Source organism: Nasonia vitripennis, chromosome 5 (genome assembly GCF_009193385.2).
Source record: "Nasonia vitripennis strain AsymCx chromosome 5, Nvit_psr_1.1, whole genome shotgun sequence".
In the NCBI taxonomy this organism is placed as follows: domain Eukaryota; kingdom Metazoa; phylum Arthropoda; class Insecta; order Hymenoptera; family Pteromalidae; genus Nasonia; species Nasonia vitripennis.
Window position 1 is genome coordinate 19,498,988 of NC_045761.1, and position 20,330 is coordinate 19,519,317.

The 20,330-nt window shown below is 49.3% G+C and overlaps 1 protein-coding gene across 2 annotated transcripts in view; it reads right to left on the minus strand.

Moving 5' to 3' along the window:
* LOC100122944 overlaps window positions 1-16,618 on the minus strand; it is a 53,625-nt gene extending 37,007 nt beyond the window's left edge. For both annotated transcript variants that reach the window (XM_001606501.3, XM_016986365.1), the window contains exon 1: window positions 16,265-16,618. In XM_001606501.3, the coding sequence (XP_001606551.3) occupies window positions 16,265-16,299 (35 nt within the window). In that variant the 5' untranslated portion in view covers window positions 16,300-16,618. The remainder of the gene's footprint in view (window positions 1-16,264) is intronic.
* Between the last annotated feature and the right edge of the window lie 3,712 nt (window positions 16,619-20,330).

Here is a 20,330-nt window from a genome sequence, read left to right on the forward strand (position 1 = left end):
ATAGAAACTGACGATTCGAGGGTATATAACAGCTTCACCTTTCGTGTGTACCGGTTCCCTATAACACGACACAAAGGGTTACAGCACTGACATTCGAGAGCGTTTACGAGAGTTCGGGAAGTCGAAATTGAAAAGCTCGCTGGGTTCAAAGTGCAGACTCGGCGAACCGTTACATTTATAGTATACTCGAAAGTCGAAGTGTGAGAATTATGCGATATATATATATATATATATATATATATATATACTGATATAATTGAAAACCGCCCCATTGTCCTGTCCGTCAGTCTCAATGCGTCATTGCAGCGCAGTAGAGCCGAGTCGATCGTATAGGCCCCCGAGGATCGGTATAGAGAAATAAAAGAATCTCCGGAAAATTATGACAAATTTCCGCAATTACGATCGAAACAACAACAGCAGCGGTGCACACGTCGTTAATCAATAGTAATTGCAATTGGAATGGTGACCTACAAGGCAACGCCGCTAGATTAACGTCTTTCCCGTTTCCTCTCGCCATACACACTATGTATACGCAGACACATACAGCAGCTCTATCTCACCTGGCCGTCTTTGTCTCTACTCCGCGGCGCACAGAGAGAACATCTGGCGCTATCTCGACGCTCGTTTGTCTCCCGTAACGCAAGGCGCAGATCTGCGTGTCGCTGATTATTCGCGAGCATCGCGTTGCAGCCCACGTGGTCTCTCCGGTTGTTACCGGCCTTTTTCAGCGCCCCGGGCTCTTTCGCGTAAATTAATTCGACGTGCCGTGCGTCGAGCGAATTATAAACGCGAGAATAGCAACGAAAATCGGCTGGGAAATTTTTCTCACGGCGCGCGAGAGCCGTCGATCATTTCGCACGAGAACCGAGTCATTCCCGTTTTTCCGTCCCGGGGAATGACACGCCGGTTCCCATGATCGTGCGCCGCCTAATTGTTCGGCCTTTGCGAAAAATCGTCCCCGAGATCGGTATAAAGCAGAGGAGGAGGCGGCGCGAGTAGGTGCGAGAGTAGGAGGCTGCGAAGAAGAAGAAGAAGCGCAAACCCCGTTAGGACGACTGACACGTTGTTACCGCGTGCTCTCGCGCGCTATACTCTGTTATTGGCCCGTAAAACGACCTAATGAATGCAGCGCCCTGGGCTCTCTCTCTCTCTCTCTCTCTCTCTTTCTCTCTCTCGGGACTCAAACAATTTCAGGATGTAACCTCTCTTGTATTATTCGCGCGAGTAGGTCGCTCGTCGGTACTGTTACCGGGCACACGCGTGTTTAACGCGCCGCAGCTTCCTTTCGGCTTCTCATTGTTGTTGCTCGCCGGAGAGAAAGAGAATTGAATAGCTCGAATAACTCCGCGGCTGAGTGTTATTCCCTCGATGGGATCCGATGGACTTTTCTCTCCGGAGAAATTTGTAATATGACGCGCTTGTCATGCGGAACTTGCGCAATACTGATGCGTCCCCGGATAAGCCGATATTACGACTCGAAAGCTGCGCGGCGGCAGAGATGAGACTGCAGGTAGTTTTTGTACTTATGGAGAGGAAGAAAAAAGCTGAGTGTGTGAAATATGCCCAGCTGTTAGTCAGTGTCTACTTTGTATTTTCGCGCGCTCGTTTTGTTTGTAAATTCGAGCGCTCGTATATCTTCGCGATGATTGTTACAAATTTTTAATGCTCCATTGTCCATTGTTTACGTAACAGCTGCCGCCGAGTGCAGAGAAGATTGATGCGCAGGGGAGGATTATTTCGAACAAAACAACCGACAATTATCGGCGAGCATAACATTATCCGGCTGTGGAAAACATTGTGCGTGAAACGCGGGACAATTACCTTTGCCGCGCGCGATATCAAATTACTGTATTAACGGTTATTAGGAAATGACTCCGGTGTGTAGCAGCGCCGGCAGCAGCAGCAGCCGTGTTAGCGTGGAATAAGTATCATGCGACCGAGACATCAATTTACGCGGACGTTTTTACGCCGGGGGACTGTACACCGCAAAGGAGATGCGATTTGCGGTCGCGCATTACGCTCGATCCGCCGAAAAGCTCGTGAGCGCGGACTCGGAAAAAGCCACCGCACACGTATACGTCGGCCATCCGCACTGGTTGGGAAAAAAAATGCCTTTTAATAAGGTCGAGAGCGTGTCCACCTCAAGCAAGCCTCTAGTAATCCGATTCTATAGCTGTTCGTGGTCTGGAGCGGCGATAGAAAAGAGAAAAATGTCCCTAGACGGAAAAGTCCCGCGTTTAACGCAGGGCTCTACGTGACCGAGATGCTGCGCATGCTCGCTTCTTAGTTACGCATGACCTATACGCTAAAACAGTAGTCGCCGCGCTGATCAAAAGGACTGTTATCCGCGATGATGATGCTGCGCGCGTGTCCCGCATACGTGACGTGGAATAGATAATGCGCATGCGCAGAAAAATTGAGCTTCATGCGGGATCGCGTTGCACGCGCGATGTTTCAAAGAGGAAATGGCGAGCCTGAAGGATTTGCGAGATGCGCGCATTTGTTGCTTAAATAACAATTCCTTCGAGCGCTTCGCGCTATAACGGTCGCGTGATTATACACTATTTGTTTACGGCGCCTAGTGGTACCTGTGCACAGCTGATGTACTACTTTTTTTACTACTAGCTGCGATGCAACCTCTCGCTAAAACATAATACCGGAGTGTCAATAAAAATGTACGGTAGTCGCACTGTTATTTTAATGCCGCTCTCGCGGGGCCCGCAAAGGACGACTGAGATTGAAATATCCTTTTATCCGTTATTTAATTTATTATTGTACACAGCAGCGCCAGGGGGAGATTCCCGCGGTAGGCGTGAATGCGGTTGGCTTTGAGTTACCGCTTCGTCCCATCGCGTTCCCTCCGTAAACGATACAATAAAAGCGCTCTGCGAATTAAACTTCTCGCGGATACATTTCATGCGCACGGTGCGAACAACATGCGCATTAAGATTTCGCAATCGTTTTCATCTTTATAGAGAAATCTCAATCGACGCGGTAAAAGGCCGCAGTTAACACAAAAAAGCACTACTCGAAAACAGCCGTAAAGTATTTGTAGCAGAATCGCGTGTGCGCATGAAAGGCAGAGAGGATAAAATTAGATTATAATACGACAGCCGGCGAAGAATGCGATATTCCATTTTCCACACCGGGGTCTTTTAAAGGCACACTGACACAAAAAATGCTCGCGGCGGCAAATCGCATCCGCAATTTATTCGGCCAGTAAGTTGATTGCGGTAAAAAAAGGCGCGAGAGCGAGAGAGACGCGAACAAGAAGAAGGTGGACTGCGAAGAGGAAGAGAGCGCAAGAAGTACTGCAGAGAAGAGGACGAGGAGCAGGAAAAGGGAGAGAAAGAGAGAGAGAGAGCAACATGCACGAAAGTGAGAGGGCCGTTAGCATATAAAGCCTGGCGAGCAAGCGAGCGAGCGAGAGAGAGAGAGAGAGTGTTGCGCACGAGTCACTGTTGCGCGTCGGTTCAGCGCCTATATGTGTGTGACGTTCCTCTCGACTAAGGTCAACGTACAGGCAATACCGCGGCAATGACTCGCGCTCTCCTTATACTTATATGTATTCCGCACACCTATAACCATTTGGCGATGGCTTAGCCGCAGCATCCGAGCGCGAAATTCGCGTATACATCGAGTGCGCATGCGCATGGAAATGCGCGCGTTCTCGGCTGACAGTTCAATCGCATTGTATAGGGCAATTATCGGCGACGACGAGCCTGCGGTAATTGTTGCAATTTGTACAAATGGAGTAGAAGGAAAACGGCGCACTTAGAGAGAGAGAGAGAGAGAGAGAGAGAGAGAGAGAGAGAGAGAGAGAGAGAAAGAGAGAGAGAGAGAGAGAGAAAGAGAGAGAGAGAGAGAGAGAGAGAGAGAGAGAGAGAAAGAGAGAGAGAGAGAGAGAGAGAGAGAGAGAGAGAGAGAACGAACACCTTTCCGATAAGACTCCTTTATATACGCTAGACTATCCCGGTAATTATGCGCAGCGTTAAAGCTTGAAAAATCGCGCGACCCCGCGGAAAATCTGATGTGGACAACGACCTCGATTACTCACGCTGTGCTTAAATAAACATCAACGCCGTACATCTCTCGCCGACTCTTTATGCAAAGAGCTGCGCTCGTACGTACACGCTTAATGCCAAACGAATGCGCTTGGCGCGCATATTCCACGATTGATGGAACATGCGCAGCGGCGGCTTGTAAACAGGCGGGTGAATCCTCACTTTCTTTATGTCTGCGCTCGCACGAGCTACGACGGTTCTCCAAAGAAATTATAATGAAAATTGATCAATCGGCCGAGCTTTTTAGAATGTCTTCTATATCTGGAAACGAAGTTATCGCGCGAGCATCCAACGATGAATTTCATCGCGTCACGAGGCTGAAACGCCGTATCCCAGATTCGTTAATCGCGCATTTCCACGTTTAGTCGGTATCTCTCCCAGTCGCGCGCGAGCGGAATATAATCCATCCTGCATCCACGAGAGCGGCGGAAAACGTGCAGCAACGATGCAGAGACGGGAGGATAGAGAAGAAAGAAGAAGAAAAGCTCGGCGCGCGGCCGTTAAGATAAGATTGCAGACTACAATCGCCGTGAATCATTCAAATTCATGGCGGCGGCGGCGCGGCTAGAACGAACGAAAAATCCGCTAATGATACAGCCCCGACTCGCGCCCGCACGTTTCCAGCATGAGCAAACAACTTAAATTCAGAATCCCGCTCTCGGAGAGAAAGAGAAAGAGCTTCGGTATGTGGTAGTAGTGTGTCTCGCGCGAGCGACGTGTGTATCTCACGGCCCTTTTTCGCCAGTAGCGTGGCCTCCTGGATTGAGCAATTTGTAGTCGAGCGCGACACAATGTGTGCATCGCGGGGCATTGGCCTCGTCGCGAGACACGAGAGAATTTTCATGTATACTCCGACGGCGACGGGACACAAGGTTTATGGCTGGAAACGATAGGTGGCGCACAGGCGCTTTTCCATTTTCCTCACCGAAATCCGCGCTTCGAGTCTAGAGATAGCCGTGTGTCGCCTATGCCAAAACTGCATCTTCCTGCTTGGGTCGTTCGTGCTATAACTGTCTAACTCTACGATTATTTTATCTTTGATAATGTCGCTTTTTTCTTTAATCGTTTCTTTATATTTTTTAAAACCTTTTGACAACCCAATTGTACAGCGATTTCCTCCAGAATACACCCTCGCGACTCGTCAGAGAACGACTCTCACAGTACAAATAATAATCCTCCGGAATATTTTCATTATATACGACCGCACGCACGCTCGCGGTTGATAATTGAAAAATGATGCGCATGCGCACACACGTACGTATGCGGTTTCGAATCCAGCGTTCTCATGACCACTTAATCCAGCAGCGTGACAAACACATTTCCCTCGCGGACGATGCGGCGCAAAAAGGGTCGGTCCGTAAGTGAAATTCTAATTACGAGGATCATACACGTATGTACTTTGACAAAATTTATCTGGCTTTAACGAGCGCGCGTCCTTACGCGCATGTGAAATTACGCAACGTAACGCCGCTCGTATATAAAAGCGTCGTCTTATTTACGATTATTACAGGCCTGTGAGATAACAGTCGAATAATAAAAAGCGGCCGGCGCATTTGCTTAGGGAAGCAAAGCCGAGTTAGACTGAGCGTTATAGCGTATACCACAGAGGCGAAAAGACAAGAGAGCTGCGCGTCACTTTTTCACCGCAAACGCTAATACTCTTCCGGTCAGCTCTGACTCGTGGGGTGAACATGGAATTCTTTTTTGATCAACTTTGCATTCCAGCGCAGCGAGGCGCTTTGGGGTAATGAAAAAGCTCTTGCGATCGCAATTAGACGTAACAAGAGCTGGCGCAAAGTTTCTCTCAAAACCGCGAGCGAGCATTGATAATGCTCTCGTTCTCCGCTCTCGAAAGCGAGCTCGTAAAACCGAATCTAAGCCGATAAGACACTCGGGGGAGCATAAATCAGCCGGCGCGGTATACAGCGGTAGGATAGCGAAGAAAAAGGCTATACACAAAGCGTAGCGCCGCAGTAGCCGTAAAAAGATCGACGTGCAGTAAGGAAGCAGCCGTGGCGGCGGTAGCTGGAGCGCGCGCGCGCGCGAAGAAGCGCATTTAGCGCTCTGAGCTATCCGCCGGGCAATAATGAAGCAGGAATCCGTCGATGCTACGTGGAAATGATATTTCTCTCTCTCTCTCTCTCTCTCTCTCTCTCTCTCTCTCTCTCTTCGGCAGCCTGGAAAAGCTCTCGCGAAGATTCTCAGAAAAGCGAGAGAGAGAGAGAGAGAGAGAGAGAGAGAGAGAAAGAGAATGCCATTGTGCATTCAAAGTTTCCGATAAGCGAAGAAGAGCGCCGCGTCGTCGTTTTACAGTCCAATTATAAAGCGCTCGCGTCCACCCGCGAGAGGAGGAGGGAAAAAATATAGCGCAAGAAAGAGAGCGGCGGCGGTAACTCGTAAACGTAAATCATAGCCTGGGAAAAGGCTGCGCGCGCGAGCGGGACGAAGCGGCGAATGGTGTCAGTCGCCTCTCGCCTACTGCATTTAGGCGTGTATCAGCTACCTCTATACTATGGATACAACGCGGCTTCTGCTCTTCTTATTCAATTTCGCAGGACGAGCGTGAAAATCGAACGGTGCATCGCTTCGCTGTTTAGACGCCGGATTATCCTCTCTTTCTCTCTGTGTATCGAGCGCGTTTCTTCGCTCTCTGAGCGGAAAGAACAGGTGAGCGCCGTGACGATTTGCATCGGCTCTTTTTTACTAGAAAGCGCAGTAGTTATTCGCGAGACTGTAAAACTGGGAAGAGAGAAGAAAAACAGCGAGGGATCGGCGCAGGTGTGAATGATAAGGCGAGAACTGACGCCCTCGCGCTGCCCGTCGTAATTTTCCCCATCTACTCCGCCCCTTACACTTTGAGAGTATACGGCGCGGTGGCTTTGTGTGTCGGCGGAATGATCGAATGTCCCTCGGCTCCATGTTTGGCGCGTTGACACCCCGCACTTTCGCGTATTAGCTCGCGAGCCGTGTGGTAATTAGACGGGGAAATACAGAGCAGAGGAGGTGCAGAGGACACGAGGAAGTGGACGGGATCGACGACGCTCTTATTATTGCAGACCTTTTCTTACGAGAGAGAGAGAGAGAGAGAGAGAGAGAGAGAGAGAGAGAGAGAGAGAGAGATCTTTCCTTGTGGCTGTTAATCACGCCGAGGGAAAAGGATGTATACAGCGCGTCACGGATGACGGAATATGAGATCTTTGTCGCGTTATGCATTCTCGGAGCGAAGGAATAACGTTGAAAATGACATTTTCGACGCAGCGCGCGTATAAAATCTCTCGACTCCTTTTTTTGCGCTTTACGGCCTGTCGTTATATGCAGTATACTCCGCCGGGACAGATATTGGTTCTACGCGGCTATTTACGAGGCAATCGAGCGCTATATTACACGGCTACCCGATTACGTGCATTACGTCGACCGATAGAGTAACAAATGCCCAGCGCGAGTACCTAATGGCCGAGCCATCAATCGGCTCCCAATAATTACAATATAGCTACGGAATGCGCGACGTGTATAATATGCCCGCTTGTACGACCTTGACCGGGGTGCGCAGGTGATGCGCATGCGCATGCGCAACGATTGTTGTGAGCATGAAAATTAAACCATTGCGGAGAAGCGTAATTTGCTTTCATTAGTCGGGCCATATATGCTAATCAAATATTTAAAAACGGGCATCTATCGGCCGCGCGGTAAAGCTCTCTCTCTCTCTCTCTCTCTCTCTCTCTCTCTCTCTCTCTCTCTCTCTCTCTCTCCCTCTCGCAAATTGCCCCGTAAACGTCAGGGGCGCGATGCTGAAATTGCCGAGTCTCGCTTTCATATATGCGCGCTCACCGAAAAGCCACTGCTGTTACTAGCGTTGAATATATATCACAGCCCGTAAGAAAAATAGGCAAAACGAGAAAGTGAAGAGTAGCGAGGCCGCGAGAAATTTGCAAGAATGGCCCATCGAAAGAGAAAGGCCGCTCTTTTGCCGTGCGGCTAGTGCGAGGAATGCGAAAAAAAGACGAAACAGCAGTAGCAGCAGCAGCAGGGCGTCGTTAAAGCGAAGCAGCGTCCAGACCGGAAACGGAAGCACGAGTGCCGCCGCTAACAGCTTTCCTCGCTCGGTCCAACCCTCGAAGATTGCAGCTTTCGCTTTGTAATGCGAGCGAGAGGTGTATTTTTCGTTTCAAAAAGGGGAGAGCGAGAAAGAGACATTCTTCGCGTCGCGAAAGACGTCCGTCATCGCGAGAAGGGCGCAAATATCGGACGGAGATGAAGCTTCAGAGAGCCATCACTGCCAGTTTATAAGCCGCCGATCCGTCTTTAAGCCAGTCATATATTTCCCCGAGACTGCGCTGCACCCCGTCCTCCTCCTCCTCCTCTACTCTCAACGCGCCGCGCGTGGAGAGGAAAGCAGGAAGGGCTGCACAGGAGGAGCGGTTTATGCCCTGCGTTTTACGCATCCCGAAAGGCGATTGCTCTCGGTCGCAACGAGACTCTCTCTCTCTCTCTCTCTCTTTCTCTCTCTCTCTCTCTCTCTCTCTCTCTCTCTCTCTCTCTCGCGCGCGCGCGTTTAGTCCATTACGAGGCAAGTGCGTTATGCGCGCCTCCTCTCCCTCGCTTCTCTCTTGGCCGGGAGAGAGAAACTGCCGCGGAGCCGAGTCGATGGACCGAGAGGGTCCTTTACCCCTTAGTAGTCGGTCGGGGAAGGCAATTTTGAAATTACCGCCAGGAGAGAGAGAGAGCGGTGTTGATGCACTATAAACCGCGCGCGCTAGCTATAGTACATACGCGAGAGCTGTGTCTTCCGGTTAGAGGGCCGGCGTATGGGCTCTCTTGGAAAAGCCAGAAAAGTATGCAGGAAGAGAGGCGAAAATGGAAAGGGATTTTTGCTCTGGATGTATAGTAGGTGTGCGATGCGGAGTAAGGCTCGAAAAAAGAAAAGCGTACGTTGACCCTTGGCGACGTGTGCTACCTGGAAAATGGATATCTCCAGCGCTGTGTGTAATTTACTCAGGAGCACTACACGTACGCTCCCTTTTCTCCAACCGGCGCTCGATCTCGGCTCTGCGCTGGTAGCCGGAAGTTCAAGGCCCATTAGTCATTTCCGGCTTGGCGACAATTAACCGGCACAAGGACGCGACGTTTGTAGCAGGTGTCGGAGGGGTATGATACGAAAGAAGCGCTTTATAACGGACGGCTGAACTTGTTTTTTATATACGTCGTGAAACGGACTGGTCGTATTAAGTAGCCTCTAAAATTTTTAGTTCAGAGTCAACTACGTTAGTTAACCGCTCGGATCGGTACACACGATTTTTCCTCAATCCGAGCCATGAATGCGCAAAAGCTTTAATTTACGACCCACATAAACCCGGTATGTAAAATACCCAGCCGTCTCGAAAATTTTCGCCGAGCGTTAATGACGAGAGCTTTTGAAAACGATTTTTGCCGGTAACTCGAGAGCCGTATAACTTTCCCCCTAAAAATACCCCACGATTTTTCATCCACCCTATCCCACAAGCGTTGGCCCTTTGAAAAATCAAAGTGCCAAATCAGTCGACAGGTTTTTGTTGTCACCCCCAGCTCGGTGATAAATGCCTACATACGAGAAAATCTTGGCACAATAAACCATCGTACATACAGTATAATCGCGCGAGTTGTGCGCAAGTATACGAAAAATCCCTCTCGCGGTGCGGAGCTTCGATGATCCTCTATTTTTCCCGATTAGTCGCGGGGATAAAGGCGCGGCGCGCGCGCGCACAGAGGAGCAAGATCTGCGCTCTCTCGCACAGCGAGGAATCCGAAAGTAAGTCTTATATTTCTATACGAGAGAGATCATCTTTCCGAGCAGATGTATCAGGAAGAGAATGCCTACATATAATACGCTGCACCTCTATACGGGGAAAGCGAGGAAGAAGAAGAAGAAGAAGAAGAAGAAGGAGGAGAAGAAGAAGCGGAGGCGAGAATGAAGAATCAAAGGAAGAGAAAAGAGAGCTTCCAACGCGCTGCAATAAGTGGAATAAAGGAGAGCCGGGCGGAGAGAGAGAGAGAGAGAGAGAGAGAGAGAGAGAGAGAGAGAGAGAGAGAGAGAGAGAGAGAGAGAGAGGAGAATATAGCAGTGGCGAAAACGGAACGATTAAAGTGCTATGGTATCTCTCGGCTCGGGCCGCGAGCGCCGGGGCAAATTGCGCGAGATTAGTGCGCGCGCTTGACCGGAGATCGCTCATATCGCTAATTCGAAGCGAGGATAGCCTCGGCTGTCCGGCGTGAGCGGAATAAAACGCGGATGTATTTATTATGCTTAAGCGAAAATAACACTCGCTGTTGTTGTCTACGAAGAAGCTGCGCTTCCAAGAGCTGCGACGCTCGACGCGCTGCGCAATCGCGTCCTTTCATTGAACTCCCTGGGAGGGATCGTCGGAAGAATTCGCTTTAATTGATACGTTTGGACATAATGCAGCGGCTTACATTTCCATGGCTAATAACGAGGAATATAGCTTCGAGCTGAAAATTCCGAAGCTCTCGCGGGATGAATAAATGTAGTGGCCGTAAATTTTGCCCGTACGAAAAGCGACGTCAACCCACGGGAGCTTAATTTCTCTCTCTCTCTCTCTCTCTCTCTCTCTCTCTCTCTCTCTCTCTCTCTCTCTCTCCCTCTCTCTCTCTCTCTGCGCAGAGCGCCACACACTAACGAAAGTCACGATCTCACCTCGTGACCCGCCTGCTGCGGCAGGAGTTTTCGCATTTAATTCCCGTGTCGCGAAAGACGGCTCTCGTCGAATTCCCTCTCTAGCTCTCTCAGCAACGGGCCAAACCGAACAATAGCCGATTAATCCTCTGTTATGTACGATTCTAACGTTTCTTCGAGCTTTTTTTTCTTTAACTCCTCGAGAGCTCCGGCGAGTAATATTGAAATATTTCCTAAAGACCAGCTTCCCCGCGCGATAAGAAATCGAGACGGGGGTAATTGCGCGCAGGCGAGAGAGAGAGATAGAGAGAGAGAGAGAGAGAGAGAGAGAGAGAGAGAGAGAGAGAGAGAGAGAGAGAGAGATAGAGAACACGTAGATTTAACTCGGAATTCCTCAGAGAGAGGGACTCCAAGACGAATTGTAATTACTGTGTGTTCCGATCTCGTATATACCGTTCGGCAAAAAAGCACAGGGGGCTGTACGTATTACGTGTCGTATTAAAATTCTTCGATGCCGCGATACAGTATTAGCTGTAGCAGTGGCTACTGCGAGGAGAGGAAAAAAGCGTCACGTAATCGATTGTCTCTCCGTAGAACGAAAAAAAAACGGCCGCTGAATTCCGTGCGTACGAAATCGTTTCGCGCGCAATGATACACGCGCTCCTAAATATAGATCGAACTTTTCCGTCTTCGAGAATCCTGAACGCGTCTTTACCGTTAATTTATATCAACCGTTAATTTCCCGCAATTTATAAGCTGCGGCGAACGCGGAGAGATTTCTTTCATAAATACGTCGAAGCTGAAGCACCGCTCGCGCTGCGGAAAAGAAGAGCAAAAGCTCGTCGAGTCTCTCGCGTTATCGCTGATTTCCCTCGACCGCGCGCATAAAAACCGAAAGTTGACGCGCTCTCCAAGCGCTTCAATCATACACATTTGGCGAAATCTCTGGAAGATCGCGGCGCCTCCGGCGTATAATACGCGTATACGCGCGCTGGCTTATAATCAACGCGCGTGTGTCTTAGGTGCGCGCACGTGAATTTTGTCACCTCCTGCAGCAGCAGCTACAGCGGAGGCGACTTAACGGAACCGTCGCGGCTAGTTGAACGCCTTAATCGCAGACGCGAGCGCGTTATACATCGCCGCCTCCTCCTACTCTCTTCTCTCACTGCCAATCGAAACTGTACATACACTCGGTGTCTTTGCGCGGAAAAGGCATATTCGCAGCTTAATTAAACGGCGACGCTTGATTGCTGCTTGCCGTGTGTACAATTTTTACTAAAAACCATGATGCGCGTTTGTATACCCGAGCAAGGCTCCCGAGAAGAGAGAGAGAGAGAGAGAGAGAGAGAGAAAACAAAGAGCGAAGCAGTGCAAAGTACGTTGACACGTTGTAAGACAAGGTCAGCGCACTTTGGCGACACATCAAGCTGTAGCGCTCGTGCATGACGTTATACATATACGTAGAGAGCGGCGCGCGTCGATCTGAAGAGGAGAGAGAATTTCCCCGTCTCTCAAGCGCAGCGGGACTACTCCCATTCTCGCATGACGATTCCTCCCGTTAATCGCGTCCGTCCCTCTCAAGGAAGATACAGAAGCAAAAGGAATGTCGCGCGCGCCGATGCGAAAAATATATCCACGAGATCTGCGTTTATATAAGCCACTTACGCCGATGATTAGAAGATCCGACGAATGTTTGACGCTTTTTTCTCGTAACTGTACCATCGGCGCGCAGTAAAATTTGAATTACGAGCGGCGTATAAAGCAATGGTAGCACAGTTTTCCCAGTCGAAAAGTCGAATCTTATAGGCGCCGATCAATTAGAGCCGATAATTATGTTAGAGTTACAGTTTCGCAGTTCGAAGCTAATAATCATTTCAGATGAATAAGCCGTATAAGAAGAAAGAAAGAGAGTTGACGCTATTCCCGTTTATCGCTTTAGCGCAGTGATTAATCCGGCTGATGATCCGCGCACGTATATAGAACTGCCCCGGAGCGCAGGTAGCCTACTCTCTTCCTCATATCTTCTCTCGCGCGCGTCTTGCATCTAGGAGAAGAAGAAAAGAAGAAGAAGAAGCTATACGCGCGCTCTCCATTACGCGAGCTGTCCCCCATGGCGAGAGTGAAAAATCGGCCGCCGCGATATCGCAGCCCAACGGATATGTAATGAAACATCCCGACGAGTCACGTTTTATAATAATTCCCTCGCTGCCTTCTATACACATCCCTATTAATTAACACCGACTCGCGACGCACTACGACGACGTAGTAGTGAAGCTCTTGATTAATTCAATTCCGCGAACGCGCGTAGCCGCAAACAAAGAGTATCGGTAACCGATTTTTTACGCTGTATAATATAAACAAGAATAGGAGGAGCCCACGGACCGCGTTTTGTCTATGCACGGTATGTTCAAAGGCTGGAGCGACTTTTTTGTCGGTCTCAGCCGAAGAAACTTTATTGTCCCCAGAAGATCGTAAAGTACAAAGCGCGCGCTTATTCCGCATACACTCGCGCCGGGGAATTCACTTTTTCCCGAAAAAATAGAAGCCGATCCTCATGCAAAACAAACGCGCATAGCTCTAACAGAGCGCGTATATAATATACGCGCTTCGAATTTACATAGCACTCAGTCCGCGAGCTAGCGAGCGAGTGAAGCTTATAATATCCTGACGTTGAAGCTCAGCGATCCGAGTCCGCATGAGGTCCGCGTCTTTACGTATCTTCCTGGAGCACCGGGCTCGCGTTAACTATGCACTAATTTGACGCAAATCGCCCTTAGAAATCCTGCCGCCGACGGGCGAGAATAGTTATTTGCGGTCGCCCGCGAGAGAAAGCTCCCGTGTGTATGTATACCTATAGTCTTCTCTTCGATTTTTTCTTCTTCTTTCATCTTCTTCTTCTTCTTCTTCTGCTTCATCCCTGGAATCGGCTAATCGCCTGGAACTTATCGTCCTGTAAAGCGAGAGGTCGTTGATCGGCTCCTGATGTATACCGCCAGATGTTGTGCCTCTCTCACTATATATATATAGGTTTTTTTCGGGACATCGCGACGACGCTACGTTTTTGCCGATCGTGATTCTGTATACCCGCGCCGATGCTGTGTCCCTCTTCGGGGGGGATACATACCGGTACTTATTGCACGGTTTTCTCTGGCGCTCGCTCGCTCTGTGACCGGGATTTGTATACTCGGACACGTGCAAAAAAACTTCTCACTTGAATTTACCGCTTTTATAGTAGAGAAAAGGACTCACCCATAGTGTACATAACAAAAACGCGCGTACGTGACGACTATTAGTAAAAAACTCTTCCATACGGTAATGAACAATCCCTAAATCGGCAAAAACTCTCCGCGAGAAACAATAAAGCAGTGGCGCGAAATAAGCTATGCGCGTCAATTACACGTACGTGCACTTTTTCCCCGCTCGTAAAGAAGAAATCCCGGCATCGGCTCCTACACTCTAATCCTCCGTCGAAAAATAATGAAAGAGCGATCAAGCGAAATTGCGCTCGCGCAAGAAAGACATCTCTCCGCGCAGTAGTACGAGTAAGAGCTCTGGCATCAGTCGGCGACCTTGACCGTGCGGCGGCGGCGGTATAACAATCGCTCGTCGGTTCGAGCGCGCGACCTCCCGCGCGAGTGAATATAATAATTTAAACTCCGCGTATACAGGGTATATAATATAGTCGAAACTTTTAGTCGTGTGTGTAACGGAACCGCGGCTAAAGCTCGTACTTAGAGGAGGAAGGCCTTCATCGCTTCCTTATGTGTGCGAGCGGGGAGGAAAGCTCGCGTCGTTTCTACTATCGATAAAAGAGCGAGCCGACGAGAGTTATGCGCGTTTAAAGACGCTGCGAGAGAGGGATTATCGCGCATTACCGATTGTTCGATGCGAGAGAGGCGCGTTTCAGCCATAGGAGGATGACGCGAGCGTTTCCGAGCTGGACGTATGCCATTAGGGATAATTGCGCACTTTCGCTCTTCGCAGTGAAGCTACTCCCGAAAAAGAGGATTACGTTGTGTAATAGAGAGAAAAAAAACAATGCACAGGGCCCGCAGCAGCCCTTTGGGAGGAGGAGAAATTAGCATACAAAAGTCCAGTCCGCGCAATACGCTGGCTTCCGGCATAAAAGCCTCCGCGTCATCTTCGGACACTTCCGGGACGCTATACACTGCAAGTACGACGACGTACGTGTGTCTAGCTGTAAGTCAACCGCGTCCGAGGATCGTTTTCCCTCTATGCTCCAGTTTTTTTCTCCAGAGATATGCATACGTGTTATATACGTCTTATAAACCAGAGCGAAGGGGGGACTCCTCTCGGGTTCACTGTGGTTAATGTCCCGTTTGATTGGTCGATGTTCCTTCCTCCTAGAAGTCTCTCCCTCGTTTCTTTCCGCGCGCGCGCTCGTGCAGCCGAGAGAGAGAGAGAGAGAGAGAGAGAGAGAGAGAGAGAGAGAGAGAGAGAGAGAGAGAGAGAGAGAAAGAGAGATAGGACCGCTGCGCACGTAATCGCGACAAAAGGACAATACACCCGCCCGATGACAATGTCTCTGGAGAACGGACCTTACCCTCGCCCGCGCTCTGAGTCGACTTCATACGTGACTCTGTCTATGTGTATTTGGGGGGATTAGTTTAACGTAATCGCTATATAGGAATATGCATTATCTCGCGTTTTTACTGTTACGCAACTATATGTAAGCGGGCAATTTTTTTAGGCGCGTTGCGTAATGTCATTCTCGAGCGTGTAAATTTTTTGCTCGACTCGCGACGAGAGCCTGAAATTCTGGAAGCAAGAACTGGTGCCGCGGATATACCGTTGCGAGTATACGTACGTGAAGGTAAGAGTCATATACTCTTCTTTTTTTTTGTTTTCGAAAAATCACACGGAATTATGCAAACATCGTTAGGCGGGAATTTTAATATTCAATAATAATAAAATGGATTTTTACGAGCGAGGACGAATACATTAGAGCCAACATCCTTTGTCTTGTGCACGCGTAAGGAGCGGACCTCGGCGATATAATTAGCATCTTCGCGTCGAAAATTAATAATAAACTTTACGAGAGCGCGAGCGCGAGCGTCGGAGATAAAATCTAATTTCCTCCCTTAAAGTCACAGCAGCAGTAGCGAGGTGTTTGGTAATTGAGTTTTTCTTGCACGAAATAATGAACAACCGGTTGCAGTCGAAGCTGTACGCGCGCGGGAGACGCTTAAGGAGGAAATCATTATTTCTTTCATAAGCTTCCATGCAGCGCTTTTCAAGGTACACCGCAGCGAGTGCAGAGTAAGAGAGAGAGATAGAGAGGGAGAACGAAGCGCGCCAAGTGTGAAGGTGATGTTGCAAGCGCCGACTGCTGCTGCTGCTCGAATCCTAATTGCGCATATTCGGTTACGCTTCGATTTTGCTTTTACTTTCGCCTTTTAGCCAAAGTCATTATGGAAGTGGGTTAATCGGAGGCGAACGTGTATGGGCTTCTCTTGTACGTGAATGAAAACAATTTTGTAGTAAAAAGTATGTAAAAAAGTCAACAACTCACGATTTGAAAATTTGACTCTTCCTCACGGTCTCCATGTCTGCGTCCTTATATCGTGTGGGTTCACAGTTGGCCGATCTCGAGGAACAAAAAAAAATCACCACAAACGCAAATGTTTCGCCAATGCAGCACAAGGACGACGCTCGAAAATTCGAATCTCAGCACTGTCTATCGTCTCAATCCCACACATCCGTCGGGCCGAAAAATCGAATGACTCCTGTCCTATCCCTCATCCGCGGCTCGCGCGCGCTATAAGTCAAGGAGTCTACACACGGTGGCAGGAGGCGGCGGCGGCAGGAGCAGAGCAGTGGATCGTTCCGTTCGCCAGGCAGCACTGCGCCCAACCGAGAGACGAGACGAGACGGCCGCGCGACGTACTTTGTACTACTACTACTACTAGTAGTAGTAGTGTATACGGAACTACGAGGAAGCGTCCGCGCGAAAGAGTGAGGGAGAGAGAGAGAGAGAGAGAGAGAGAGAGAGAGAGAGAGTGAGAGAGAGAGAGAGAGAGAAGAAAAGGGGGAAAAGAAGAGGAAGGAGGAGGAGGAGAGGCGCACGGGGGGCACACAGGATATAACGCGAGAGCGCGTGTATAGAGCTTCTCAGCCGTGCGCACGTGTGTGTGTGTGTCGGCTCTATATACGTGAGTGCACGGAGGAGAGATGCTCTCTGTACGCCACAGGTCGAGCGTCAGCGGCGTAATGACATGGTCTAGGAGATGCCAGTCAGTTTTGTAATAACCCCCGGTAAAAAGTGAATTTTCCGCGCCGGGGAGAGAGAGTAAGAGAGAGAGAGAGAGAGAGAGAGAGAGAGAGAGAGAGAGAGAGAGAGAGAGAAGTGGGGAAACGCGGCTGCACAGGGCCAATCGCAGAGCGCCGGATCCCTCCCTGGATATATCTAGCCTCTCTCTCTCTCTTCTTCTTCGCGCAAGGATGATCCTGCGCGCTCTGTGTATTGCCGCTTCCTTGCACAAACACACACACACATGCGTGCGGTGTCTTATCTCCGGGCCGTAGCTCTCGATATTGGCCGAGTGCGTAAGGGCAACCCTTGGCTATCGGCTGACGACGCGTAACGCCCGAGTGCTCTAATGCGCGGAGCCACTGCCCCTTGATGGACTTTTGTTAACGCCGACACAGAGGGAGAGAGAGATAGATAGGAGGGAGTAGGTTTTCGCGTGAACTTATTATCATGGTTCTTTTGTTTTTTTTTTTTTTTTTGAAGGGTTGGTCTGCGGAGATGTTTTCGCGCGCTAATGCTGCGCCGATTAAAAATTCCGCCGGAATTTCGTTTGTTTTATCGTGCGTAGAGTGGAGGCGTATGCCGACGGGGAGTGATATGCGAGGGTTCGCTTTTTGCGGAAGCTTTTTATCGTGCAAGAAATGGCCTTTTTTCTCGATTACGTAGAGCTTGTTCGCGCGCGTGCGCGCATTACACGCGATTTTTACGGAATTAATTCGCCCTTTTTTCGTTAAACTGTCGACGTTTATACACGTACAACGACTGCGACTACGTGTATACATATCGGACGTCGTCGAGTCCAATTTGCTGAAAGCCCGTCTAACTGTGCAGAGTATATAACCAGGCGGATTTTTCCTCGAATTTGAATAATTAATCCAGCCAATACCGATCAACCGGCCATTAACCGCGCGTCGATCTTAATAATCACGCCTCTCTCGCGGCCTGGTTACACCCATGAAATACGGCCTGTTATTAAAAGCTATCTCCCCATATTCAATAAACGATCTCAGGTGTAAATTACGCGTCATTACACGCCTCGTGTCGGGTCAAAGAAGAGGAAAACAAAATGCGACGAATGTTCGCATAGGCAGACGACACATCGCAGAATCCATCCAGAAAGTTAAACATCCGTTACAGCGCACGCGCAGTGCCTCTAACGACGGAATTATCGGTCCCGATATATACACGTGAAATTTATCGAGCTCCTGCTTTTATCGCCGTTTAATTATTACGAGCGCGGCTTTATTCCGCCGATGCTTCCGCTCATCTACGCACACACACATGCGCGGCTCTTTACGATGACGAGCAATACGTATATGAATCCGCGATTTTCCAGCGGTAAAATGCCTTTAATTGAGCCCGACTGTCGAGCACAGCCGAAGCCGAAATAACAGGGAGGATATAATGGACCGACGACCTGTACGTGTACCGGGAAAAGTCAATTTTTGAGTAATTCTATTGTGTGCTGGTGTACAGTGTGTATAGCTCCTTTTCCGGGAGTGTATATATAGCTAGAAAAAGCCGCATCTCTCTCGGGCGAACGGCCGATGAAAACGGCTCCATCTTTTATGATTTTTCCGGACTGTGGGAAAAGGGGAGAAGCGCGAGAAGCTAAAGTTCGCGTAATGCGCTAATTGGATTCGTACACACGTCGGATGATGCGTAACGGAATAGATGTGCCTTTTTTTTCATCGTCGGTGAATTTGTTTACTGCACACGGGGCCATATTCGAGAGGCGATGCGGAGGGGGTACGTCTAACGGTTAACTAAAAATGAAAATTAGAGCCGCGATTATCGCGAGCATCTATCAGAAGTAATAAGAAGATGTCCCAGAAGGCAACGGGTCGCCGGTACTTTATATGCAAATACGCTGCGGGTATACACTAGGACCTGTATATAATGATTCTCGGAAGTCCTTTTTTTCGCGCGAAAACGTTAAAATATAGGTTTGACGAGTAAATTCACACGATTCGCAGAGACGCGCAGCTCGTTCGATTCGGAACGAATTCGATTCGATGCGCCGAGGCGATACTGGCGGGGACCGCGTGTCTCGGCACACTCGTCTTTTTCCACTGCGGCGGCGCGCTAATCTTCGCGGGATCAATTACGCTCTCCCTATCGTCGAAGCAGAGAGTAAAAATCGAGTTACAGTTTCCCCCCGCCCAGATCCATCGAAATTTCCTAAACTTTTATCGCGACCGTTATGCGCTAGCTATACTATCCGAAAAGCACATCCGATCCGTTATGCAGCTCTCTTTAAGGCCATAAGCGTCACCTAACGCGACTGAATTCCGCGCATCCGCGAAGCATCTGAATCGAGCAACAATAAAGGCAACAACAACAACAACAAGCCTCGGCGAATTGATCGGGACAATAATAATTTATTGCGGACCTGCGCGAGGAGAGCTATGTGTGGTTTATCGTTAGGATGCGCTTCTCTCTCTCTCCCTCGCATCTAGATCTGGCCGGCCTGGGAATCGAACCCGGAACCGCGGGGCTCTCCTCCTAGTCTGCGCTCGCGCGCGTGGATTCCCGAAGGCCCGCGCCGCCGCATCCTCTCTCTCTCTCTCTCTCTCTCTCTCTCTCTTTCTCTCTTGGGCTGTGCGCGCGCGCTATGCTGTACTATACGCCAATTTGGCGGAGTCCGTTACGCGCGCGCGTGCTGCTCGGGCACCACCCGTTCACGCAGACGCGTGCGCGCTTTACTGCGCTTCTTTTTTTTCTTTCTTTTTTCAAGGCGGAGGAGAGGTATATGGAAGAAGAGATAGAGGAAATCTCTGCGGAGCTGGTTTCGAGAGGATATTTATAGGCGGGGTATGTACGAATGCGCAGCTGGTATTTAGCTGCGTTAAACAGATCGATATGTGCAGGGCTTTGCGAGCTTGCTGCGGAGTCGCGGGGATCTTTGAGGTGTGTGCAGTGATTTTGCGATGGGTTTAATGATGTGAACGAGAGGTGTGGGCTTTTTGTTTGCGATATCTCGGGCAGGACGTGTTTACATTGAGTAACGAGGAGATATTATCGGGATTTTAATCTTGCTCAACGTATTTTTGAAAGCTACCTTTCGTGTACGAAACTTGGATATCTGCAAGATCATGTGTTATCCATTCTATATGAACAATGATAATTGAGATATTCACTTTCATTTTGCAGCAGATCCCAACAAAATTCTGGTATCAAACATATTGTTTGAAAGAGTTAATCCTGAGGATGAGAAATTTGAATTGATTGGCGTAAAGAGACAATCCAAATATCAAAACTCGTTAAAAAAAATGGGAATACAATCCCATAGAAAAAAAAATCACACGTACGCTGTCCCTCAAACATT